The following is a 12,585-nucleotide window of genomic DNA, read 5'->3' as shown; positions in this document are numbered from 1 at the left end:
ATGGTTTGGCGGTAGGATATAATGATCACCGCCACTTGGAATGATATGGAAGAGACTTGGTAGTATTGAAGACATCATGTGGACATATTATCTTAATGAATTAATCATTGGTATATTCATATTTGCATATTTTCTTTTACTGACAAATAGGTCCAGGGTTATCTAGGGTTACACCGACAGGTTTATCTTTTCTAGATCAGCGTGGCATGCTATGGAGATGATTAATTATTATTGTAAATGCATTAAGCCGACATGTTCAATCGGTTATTACATTGGATATTATATTGTTTGTAAAATGTTTTTTATTGTAATATCTTGTAGAGTCGACCTACCAAAATTGGTCTTAGGTTATGGTATAAATGTAAGATCTTATTTGTAAGATCAAATTTGAAAGTGAAAAAGAATTGTGTGAAGGTATATGCGAGATTAAGCAGTGCAATACACACAAACATCATTTGAAGGTGAAGCTAGGTTTTTGTGAAAGCATATCAGCATTACATTGGTACTGAACCCTGCATATGAAGATGTTACTTTGTGCAGTACATTCTTATTGGATTTAACCATCCAACTGTAGTCAGTGTGACTCCCATTTTGTGATTGAGCAGTGAGCTCTAGGCTATTGGCCTTTCTACATGTGCAGACCCCATTTATGTACACTTACTATCTGCAGTAGTATCACCTGATTATGGTTAAGGTTTCCCACCGTGGTTTTCCCCTTATAGGGTTTCCACGTACAAATATTGGTGTTATGTGTTGTGGATGACTTTGTGTTTATGTTTCATGCATTAATCTTTACCGGTATAACAATTAACTATTAAAATTGTCTACCGACATACTTAATTGGTTTATCGATATTAAGCATTAAGTTGGTTGAGTTGTTTTTGGTTTGAATTTATTAGACAACTGATTCACCCCCCCCCCCCCCCTCTCAGTTGTCTTCGGGACCTAACAAAAGTGACCATTGGAGGTTAGCCAAATTGGTAATTTACTTAGGGACCCTATATAGAGACATCATATGAATTCATTTTATTATTACTTCCATAACCCATCATTCACACATTTACCAAGTAATCATCATCAAGCATTCTCAAGAATTCAAGGAAACATTTCATCACACCATATGCTTCAAGCATCATGGAGAAAATCATATCAATTCTCATGCAAGCATGTGTGTTTGGTTAGGTCATGTTCATGTTATGTCAATTCATGTTATTAGATCAACATTTGTGACCACATTCCAAGAGGATTGGATAATTAATCTTCAATCAACCATTATAGATCTAAGGTATTCTGATACAACATTTACATCGGTATTTCAATAATAATTTCAAATCAATTCAAGGTTAATTCCTAAATTAGGGTTTGACCTAAGGAAAACCTCCATCAACAACCCTCTTTCTTTATTTCTCTGTGCAGGGAATTGTCTCAAGAGCTACAAGTGAAGAATCCAATAGAGTATACGATGACAATAAGACTCAAATTTTGAAGGTGCAAAAAGCAAAGGCCTAGGAAAACCAGCTCCCCTTAGTCCTGAGAATTTTTGACAACCTTCTAAGAGTGGATTCTATGCATCATCCTAATGTAGATCACATCCAGTCTATCTACCCCCACTATTTAGAGCACCAATGCAATGTACTTCACCCAGTCTCGACAATTCTACCTAAACTTTCCATCACAAATTCTAATCTACTTTCCATTCTCATATCTAGGTTTACAATTTTACATGACATCTGAAACATTTTGTTAGTATTATTCTATATTATTTTCTCATTGTTTTTCCTAGATCTAGCATTACAATTCAACCCTAATTACAATTAAATTTCCACTCTATCAAGGGATGAATTAACCTAATTTGAATTAAGTCCTTTTAGGATTGGATCAATCAAGTCCAATTCCCTTACCTTAATGTAAGGTTGGTCCCAAGTGAAGTTAGTGGCTTTATTATCCATTAAGGTTTTGAAGCCCTAAATTCCCACACCTTATAATTTTACATGCATATTTGTGAGTGTTTGTTTACTGTAAGATTCATGTTGATAATAGTATTCATATGCACCTCAAAGTGGGGGTAAAATATAAAGATAAAATTTGCATACCAATGTCAATTCCAACTTAGTTTCAGGCCATTTTGAAGCTATATCTTAATAAAATCACATATTCATTAATTGCAAATTGTGTACAATTGAGCTCAATCGCCAAACTATCACCCTTTTCACTAACACTCATTCACATATAGTTGACTCTATGTTATCTATCGCAATGCATATTTTAAAATAATTATCCTTTGTTGCACATTAACTTGTATTCACTCCCACATATCCTTTTTCTATCCCTTGGTTTGCATCTCCTTGTTTCGAATTAATACTACAACATGGGGTATTGATCTTGCACCATACAAAAGCAACCCAAAAATTCAAAATTTTAATATTCACACACATGCCAGCCTCATTCTATTCATGTAGCCATTATGAGCCTATTTCATACATGTGACACAATCAAGGTGCATCCATTTTCACTAATCAATTTAAATGAAAACATCCTATGCATTGCATAGAAGAATTATCCTAAAGAAGGTGTAATATCCATAGAGTCATTTACATCATTCAAATTATAGTTATAGTTATTTTTCTTTTATCTTATGCACCATTGTGGAGTTACTTCAATCAAGAGATCAACTTAGGAGAAATAAGTGCTTTTAATCCACTAACTTCTTCAATATTTCTGAATTAGTGACAATTCTTAACAATTAATAAAGAATAAAACTCAAGAAAAACAATTAATAGATATAAATATAGATTGCCCCATAGATCCATGCCACATTTAGCCACTTCTAATCTATAGATTAGATAATAGATATAGGCCACATAGAAATGGCCCGGAACTACGAAATAAACCTACAATAAACTATACTCTCTACATGGTTCCAAACAATTTACATATTAACAGCAATTACCTTTCCTACCCCACTAACCAAATCTATACTACTTCGACATTATTCTTTACCATTGTTCCTAGAGATAAATACTATAATGGGAAAAAGCAATTAATTACAAGTCCAATAAAATCGCCAAACACGTTGTAATTCAATTAACTAGTCTTGAACTTTTACCTACCCTAACTTATCCATCATTTACTTCTTGTGTCGAATGAAGTAAAGTCCCAAACTTATAACTCCCATAACTTATCCATGATTTTGTTCTTGGCTGGAATGAAATCAAGTGAGTAGGAATGATGCCATCTCATCCCTCTTCAAGCGCGCAGTCACAACTTCTTCTTGCATGGCTGCCAGCCGTACCTCTAATTCAGCAATTTGCTGCTGCAGTTGATGAACTGTCCTTGTACACCCATGCACCGGGTCCTCCACCCTTGCTCTCGCTTCCATCACCATACTATTTACTGCATCTCCTCTCTGATAGTCCTCGATACCCTAAAACATGCCCACATCACAACCATAAATTTTCACTACATAAACAGACAAACAAGAAAAATAGAAAGAGTCTACGTAATTACTTGAAGTGTTTTGATGACATGACTGGTTCCGAAAACTCTCTGGACTAGTGCAAATTTTTTGGGATCTGTGGATGGAAAGTAAGGGGCCAGAACACACGACTCTGAACACTTTTTCCTATGCTTCTTGCAGCTTGCGCAGGGTTTACTATTTTGTGTGGCCATAGATGCTCCTCAGACAATCTTAAACTCCCTACAACAATGGAAACAGTCAATTACTATAGATCCTTTTTAACAACATAGATTTGACATTCTACAGAAGCCATGCATATACCTTTGTATTTCTCATAGAAATTCCTCAAACATTCTTAGATCTCCTCTGATATGTAAAGCGGCATAGTGTTCAATACATGTCATGGCGAGAGGTTTCTCAAGCGCTTGAGAAGCATCAAACAAAGATGAAACGTTGTAATATGTATGGAAGCAAGGGGATTAGATGAAGATCCCTGTGCATATGATATTTGTGTGAAATCGTTGGTAGTCAAGGGCACTAGAGAAAGATCCTTGCCCTTACATTAATCTTTTGCAGGAAAAAGGACAAGGGAGGGTATTTCCACGAAGACTAGAAAAGCAGGACCAATCTCTTAAAATCTTTGGAAATACGCAGAGGACGGGTGTAATGAGAGGATAGGGAGTCTTCGAACGTACAAAACCCTCCAAAATAATAAGTGTTTTTTATTAGCGCCATTAATGGAATTAGTTGGATCCTTTGGAATTCTCCTTGTTTTGTACGTTTGGCTATCCCAATGTAAGAGAAGAAATCGCACTGCAGATTCCATAGTACCTAATCTGTTTTAAATTTATTTTAATTTTACTGATCTATATGTTAAAACAGGATATAAAAGAGAGAGAAATCTCACTTCATTAAGGGAAAGTTCTAGATCTACTCTAAATCCACTTTAACTTTATAGATTTGTATAATAATATAATGTTTTATTGAAAATGTATAATAATGAGTTATTAAAAATGTTGATAATTTGAATTTTTTTTTAATTTCCATTATCATTGTGATCAAACATATAAATTAATTATAAATCTATAAATTTCAAACCACAAAAATATAAATGAGTTGAAAATTGAATAGAAAACTTTCCCATTACATATTATATTTAATTAATTCTTTTTCTATTGTCACTAATATTTTTGTCAAATTGTATTCTCTCCAAGATGAATTTAATATTATCAAGCACTACTCCCTAAATTAAAATTCATCTTGAAATCATTTCATTTCATACATTATTAATATTCTAGCATTGACTTCTACTACTTTAATTATATCATGAAAAGGAAAAGACAACAAATTATAAATTGAATATTATAGTTGCATTTGGACCGTTTGCAAAAACTTAGGGATCAAATTTCTCCACCACATGTGAGGATGATGACTTTAGAGATTTTTAAAATTTCTTATTTTAACAAAAGACCAATATAAATAAATAAATAAATTATTTAACATTATCTATGACTTGAGGTTAGAGTTCACTTAAAGTTTATAGGTTATTTAAAATTATTCTTAATTAAAAAAGTAATGTTAAAACTATTGCTATTATAGTTACATTAACTCATTAAAATAAGGTAAAGTTTTATTAGTCTCAATATTTTACATCTTATTGTCTTCGGTATATATATATAGTTAGGGCTATAATGATTGCACCTAATTGAAACAATTATTTAACTTGTTTGATTATATATGTAATTGGGATAGTTGGACCCAATCTCATATTAATTAACTATAGATGAACTTAGGCTCGATGAGTGAAATTAAATAATCAAATTGACTATAGAGTCAAACATGTTGTTATATCTAATCAATTTCCATATCAGAATAATCAATTGTAGTTGGGTTCATAAAGATCAATTATTTATATTTAAGCTTTCGATTCAACCAATTAAATAATTTATTCAATGATATGAAGTATGGTATGTATAGATCAATTCATCCTGCTATGAATGTTCTTGAACCAACTACTGCATTGGTTCATAAGGTATCCATTCCATTTATTGATTACAATAGTCAATGGAGCTAATTAAGCTCTATCTCATATGCCAACTAATTTATTTTGGGTTTTTTATTCTCATTTAACACTAATTATATTTCTAATTAGTGGATTAATTTATTAATTTAGCTAGGTGCCCAATAAAGTACTATTTTATTTATATAAATATTAAATGATGTGATTAATTTTATAGGACTTAATTATCCCTAAAATTTTTAGTTTAAATGAACCATTTAATTGATTGTTATAAATGTATCTTCTTCAACCCATTACTGCATTGGTTCATAAAGGTATCTATTTCATTTATTGATTACAATAGTCAACAGAGCTAATTAAGCTCTATCTCATGTGCTAATTGATTTCTTTTGGGTTTTTGAGACTCATTTAAACCTAATTACTTTTGTAATTAAAGGATTAATTTATTAATTTTACTAGGTGTACAATAAAGTATCATTTTATTGAAATAAAAAGTAAATGATGTGATTGAGTTTAGAGGACTCAATTATCCTTAATTTTTTTTAGTTTAAATAAACTATTTGATTGATTGTTAGAATCCTTGTCCATTATTTTAGTTATTTAAACCTCGACTTGTGCTATTTGGTTACAACTATCTTTTTGTCTATATTACTAAATTAATGAAGCTAAATGGTTTATATGGAGGAAATATGCATTACATAAGTATAAGGATTATATTCCTAGTGCCTAAAATATTCTTATCAAACACCTTAGTGAAGAGAAGATACAATTTCCTAGGTCCTTGCATATGGCAACCATATTCAAATATTAACTATGTTTAAAAAAATTATGCTATGTTATCCAACCTGATCCACCATAAGAAAATTTAAGATTTATCACCTCTAGTTAAACTTTTCCAAAATTCGATGACTACCTCATTGGAATGTGCACCAAAAACCTCAACTTAAGAAATTGGGATTTTTTATATTAATAAGAAATCCCAAGATATTAAGATTGTTCAATAAGTGGTAGAATCTCATATTCAAAGGGGTAAAAATATCATAGTGTGTACCACTCTTTTGTAAAAATAAAACTTTAGGATGAAAGTTTGTTGTAAACATCTCCATATTAGACCTAAACTAACCTAGATGGAATTTTTCTATATCAATTCCACTAAGAATTGATGTGGACACCTATTTAAATCATCTTTTTTTTTAAGTAGCTTAGATTAGGTTAAAAAAGCATTTTTTCAATAATTTAGGCAAGGTTCCAACACCACATGAGGAAGTGAAATTATTTTTATCTTGATCATGTAAGGTAATTTGAATTTGAATACATAAACTAAATCTATTAAAAAATTTAAAAAAATGATTACCTAAAAGTCCAACATTTAACCTAGTAATGAATAGCAATCTCTATGAGTATCATTATAAAATATTATTTAATATATAGAAATACTCCATTTTGCATTCTTTTGGTACCACTACTAAAGGAGAAACTTGTTTAATATCATTAATATGAGAATAAATCTAACATTCAACAATTTATTTTTAACTTGCATATATAATATGTCAAAGGATGTGATTCACAATTCTTAAATGTTGTTATATTGGTGTAAATTCATTTATTTTATAAATGTTATGAGTGCTTATATTAGGAAGTGTGTTGGGGTAAATAATTTCTTTTATTTATGTTTACTTAAGTTTAGCTTATGTAAGAGACATATCTTATTTGTTGTCTTGCATATTTCCTAAGTGCATTAATTGTTGCGCTAGGGTAGTTGCCAATAGTTGTCAATACCCTACCTACTTGCTCTTACATATGATTGGGGCACATGTCTCTTTTTGTGCTCTTCTTTGTCTAGCCTCTTGCCCGTATAATGTGGAAACTGTACAAATTGTATCATATCAATCAATTAATCATTATTTCTTGCATCTATTTCTTAGTATTCTCTAGTGGTTGGTTGACTATTGGTGTGACCTTGAAGACTAAAACTTCATGGTGATTTCCTATTTTCTCCTACATGGTATTAGAGCAAGGCAACATAGTTGAGTTCACTCCAATTCAGTTTTCATTCATCATCAGTTGGTAAGGTTGATCATCAATATAAGGTGTTTATTTTTTGTCACTTCATTGATGATGATAACCCATATGTTACGTTGACTCCTCCATCTCTAAGTGTGAGGAGTGATTCAATTCCTCTCAATGGGTTTGCAGATCTAATCATGATTCCCCCATCACTTGCTACATTAGAGATTATAGTTTACATGGATCCCAAGACTTCAATACAATAAGAATTTGTTAGTATTTTAATATTTGTTCCAGGATGGTTTCATTTTAGGTTTATTTGACTTCGCTTCTCATTATTCTACTATAGATTTGGAGAGCATGTTTGAGGACCTATCACTTCTCTTTGCATATTATTCATTGTAGGATGATCTTGAGTCTTCTACATTCATTAATTATTCTTTCATTGGGGATATTCCTAGTATTGATGAGACATATTTGGAGGTACTTAATTTTCCTTCCACATTCTCATTGGTGAGACTTTTTCCTTCTCATATTGTCATTGATATGGAGTTTCTTCTACATGAACCATTTTATGTTCATCTTACCAAGGGGAGACATATTTTTTGTCATCATGGATATTTCTTTTGACAACCGACATGATTTAGTGGTTTTTAGGATACTTCATTATGGAGGGGGGCACCATTGTCTTTGTCTTTCCCTTCATTAGAGGGTAAATTGTATTATATCTTCATGATGGATGTATTTCTTGGGGGGGTATTGGTGTTGATACCTCCATACATCACTTCAGCTTTCACTTGTACATAATTCACATGATCTCCTTTTCAAAGAGGATTTTTTTGAGATGATTTTTTCTCCTTTTCTATTTTTGTAATAAATTATTTGCATGATTAGTTGTACATAGGTACCTAATATGGCCTAGTTGCTAGTACCCATCATCATATCATATATTTTCTTCTCATATTAGTCTTGGATCATATGCATAATAATTCTTCTTCCTGAGTTGCACTTAAGGGGGCGTGTTGGAGTTACTAGTTTATTCTATTTACATTTACTTAAGTTTAACTTAGGTAAAAGACATTTTCTGTTGCATATTCCTTAAGTGCATTAGTTTTTTCACTAGGGTAGTTGTCAATAGTTTTCAATACCTACCATTCCTTCTCTTGCATATTATTGGGACACATATCTTTTTTGGTGCTCTCCATTGTCTAGCCTCATACCTATATAAGAAATATATTGTACAAATTATACCATATCAATCCATCAATCATTTCTTATTGCATCCCTTTCTTGGTATTCTCTAGTGTCTAGTTGTCTCCTGGTGTGATCTTGAAGGCTATAGCTTCATGGTGATTTCTTGGTTTCTCTTACAAAGTATACTATGCATATATTGATAGCCCCATGTAGATGAAGTCTAGAAATATCTAATCATAGATAATAATTACTCTATCTAGGAAGAAATAAATTTATAGATAACATTCTATATTTCGCTAATAAATATCTCTTTAGTCTAGATATAAATGAGGTGGTATTTTCTATAAATTAAAATACAATAAATTAATAACTATTGGGTGGTAATTGATAGAAATTTATTAGATTCTTACATGAATTATAACCATTGAAGAAGAGAAATCATTACAAGGACACTCAACACCTCTGAAATATTCAAATAATATTTTTTATTAAATATCACTCAAAGGACACTTTTTCAAAAATTATTTGAAATTATACACTTCTCAATAGGCTAAAATTTAAACAAACTTGAGTATTGACAATCAATCTCTATTCTTCTTATGAAATCATTAAGATTATTTTGATTCTAGAAAAGGTTCTATTGATCAATATGGTTGAAAGTTAAAAATTGTAGCACACTTTAGATCAACTTACCAATGTAAGTGAATTTAAGAATTTTACACTAAAATTCAATGCTGGTCAAATGTATAGTCTAGTTAGGTTCATTCGATCTAAACTAGGTATATGAGAAAAAAAATTCTAACTTTAGAGAAGTGTCCACTAAATGCATATATAACATCACTTTGGGCATAATTTACCTAAAAACAATCTTTAAAAGGCTTGATGGTTCTGTTACTACTCATATTAACATTATGTATAAAAAAAATGAAAGAACCCTTTTATGGATCTCTAAGTTTACTTTCAAAAAATAGTAATATTTTTTACTATTATTTTTAGTTTATTATTTGTTCTTACTAAAAATAGGCATTAAAATCCTAAATATAAGTTTAATTATGTTATTAATAAAATATAAGAAATTATTTAAAAATATTTTTAAAAATGATGTAACTAAATATGAGACTCTATGTCAAGAAGGTATGTAGCCTGTTTGTCTCAACTATTCATTAGTTACATTACGATGTAACTAAAGAAGGGACTATTCAACTATTCATAACTAAGACAAAAGGTTATGCCCCATCAAAATTGCTTTCAATATATATATTTTGATATTTATTAAAATAGGTATTTATCCAAATGAGAAAAATAAATCCATGCATTAAATTTTCAAGTTATAAATAGAAACAAAAAATTAAAACAATTTTTTTAATAAAGAATGATATCCTATTTAACCTTAATTTTCAAAATATTATCAAAATCCATATTGTAGTATCAATTTTATTAAGATAAACTACATTTAAATATTTTTTATTTTTTTAGAATAAAAATATAAAATAAAATAAAACTTTAAATTATGAATCTCTTTAGTTTACATAAATTAAATTTTTTGAAAAATTTATGTCACTTTCTAAGTATTAATGTTAAAAATTCAGGTTAGCATATACTATAAACCAACTTTAAAATTCATTGATATAGACAATGTTGATTTGTTTGCTTTCCATTGGAGATTGACATGTTCCCACAATGATAAAAGTGTATGCATGTATTATGTCCAACCATGACCTCTCATTAATTAAGGGATATGTTCAATATAGTTTTAAGGATTGAATTTGATAGCAATTAGGATAAAAAGATTTGTCTTATCAAAGATTAGTCTCAAAATGAAAAGATTGTTGCTAGTGCTACTAAGATTGGAAAAATATTTAGGCTTGATACAGCTGCTAATAACCAATCGTTAGTGACTAAGAACACTGATCTTGCTATACTTTGGCATCATAGATTTTGTCATTTGAGCACTAGTTACTTACTAAAACTTAGTCAGAAAAGCATGGTCAAAGGGATTTTGTCCCTTTATAAATCTAGTGCTATTTGATCTAGATGTATTTTTGCAAAACAACATAGAGAACCCTTGTATCCCAATGAGAATCATGCAAGCTAACCCTTGTAGTTGGTGCATACCGATCAATGCAGCCCTATGACAACTACTCATAAAGGATACAAGTACTTTCAATTTTTTGTTGATAAGCACAGAAGGAAAATATGGGTATATTGTTTATAGCATAAAGATGAAGCTTTTTCCTACTTCAAAGAGTTTTGCACTCTTGTTGAGAAAGATACAAATCACTATATTTGTGTCCTCTACTCAGATTGAGGGGAGAATACACCAACATATAATTCTCCACATACCTAAAGAAAAATGGAATTCGGCATCAATTGACTATAGTATTTACACCTCAGTAAAATAAAGTTGATGAACAAAGAAATTCCATCATTATGGAGATGGTCCAGAGTATGTTGAACGATTCTCAACTAGAATGTGCATATTTGATTGAAGTTATTCACACAAAAGTTTATCTTTTGAATCATGCACCAGCCAAAGCTCTTGATGGCATCACAAAAAAAGTTGCATGGATAGGAGTAAAGCCTTCTATCTCTTATCTTCATGTATTTGGATGCACTACCTATATGTACATTCCTAAACAAAAGAGGAAGAATCTAGATGAAAAATAAATGAAATGTATTCTTCTTGGATATAGTAATGAATCTAAGGCTTATCGTATTATCGATCTAACCACAAAGAATATATACATTAGTAGAGATGTAATTTTATGAGAAAAGTGAGTCAAGTCTTCCTCCCACATCATCACCTACTCTAGATAGTGTTCCTATATTCAACATGGATGAAAAAATGATGGAAATATTGATAGTTAATCAACACCCACCAATGTCTCAAAACCTTTACCAAAGTGGTATGCTAACTAGTATCATTCTAAAGCACTCACCAGCTAGGAGGGACCTCAAAGAGATTAATCCAAACCAGTCATCAAGAGAAAACACAATGCAAAAAATGGGAGATGATGGAGGAAATGTAGAAAAAATTGAATTATACCATGAAAACTACTTACAACCAACCAGTAACAAGTAGGTTACAAAAACCGGCTCATAGGCTTGCTAAAACATGCTCAAAATACAAAACAGGTCACAACTGGGACATCAAATTTTAAGATCTATCTTCTATGCTCAGTCTAACTTCTTTATTACATTCTAATTCTCTATTAAAATGATTTATACGATCCAAGGGGATCCAGTCAGCCCAAAATAAATGATCAAACTTGAAGAACAAGACCTAGTATGCAAAACGAACAAGGTCGGCCTCTGCTAAAGAAATTCCTCTGGAAAATCCAAAGGGTGAAGTGTAGATCACAGGAAAAGTTTGGCCACATGTTAAGGAACATCAAAATCAATGCTCAGGGATGCACAAGCTACGGAAGGGATTTGGTAGATCACCAATGCAAATAGGACTAGGCAATTGGTAACATAAAACTGTCTCAAAAACCAATAGTGATAACTTGTCAGAAAATGATCCAAATGATCCACATTTTGGGAATAAGGAAGATGATCAAGTCTTCAAGAAAAATCCAACTCCACAGGTTCTAGTAGACAAATCTGGAACGCACAGAAAGAAATGTTGAAACTACAAACAAAAACGAAATATTTTTGGTTGATGCAAGATTGATATGAACTGGAGATGGTCCTACATGAGACATTCGAGGTTGTTCAAAAAAATGAGTCTCTCACTTTGCTAGGGTCAGAGGACAACCAAGGCAGTCTACCTCTACTGAAGAAATCCAAGATGAATCTTCATCTGTTTTGTCCTTTCACTTCACCAGATACTCCTTATACTAACTACTCTGGGTACTATGCCGAATCCTAATGTCCAAAATGTCTTCAATCTGATCTGGTTCCTTAG

At 31.2% G+C, this 12,585-nt stretch overlaps 1 protein-coding gene across 1 annotated transcript; it reads right to left on the bottom strand.

The window, feature by feature from the left end:
• Positions 1-2,846: 2,846 nt before the first annotated feature.
• Positions 2,847-3,972, bottom strand: LOC131063320 (LOB domain-containing protein 1). The gene is made up of 3 exons (XM_057997100.2): positions 3,779-3,972; positions 3,508-3,697; positions 2,847-3,424 (listed from the first exon to the last, which is right to left on the bottom strand). Exons 2-3 carry the CDS (start codon positions 3,667-3,669, stop codon positions 3,212-3,214), a joined length of 375 nt encoding a protein of 124 aa, XP_057853083.2. The 5' UTR covers positions 3,670-3,697; positions 3,779-3,972; the 3' UTR covers positions 2,847-3,211.
• Positions 3,973-12,585: the final 8,613 nt, after the last annotated feature.

This window comes from Cryptomeria japonica, chromosome 3 (assembly GCF_030272615.1).
Source record: "Cryptomeria japonica chromosome 3, Sugi_1.0, whole genome shotgun sequence".
In the NCBI taxonomy this organism is placed as follows: Eukaryota; Viridiplantae; Streptophyta; class Pinopsida; order Cupressales; family Cupressaceae; genus Cryptomeria; species Cryptomeria japonica.
The sequence above is the reverse complement of the archived record's forward strand: the minus strand, read 5'-3'. Positions and strand labels throughout refer to the sequence as shown.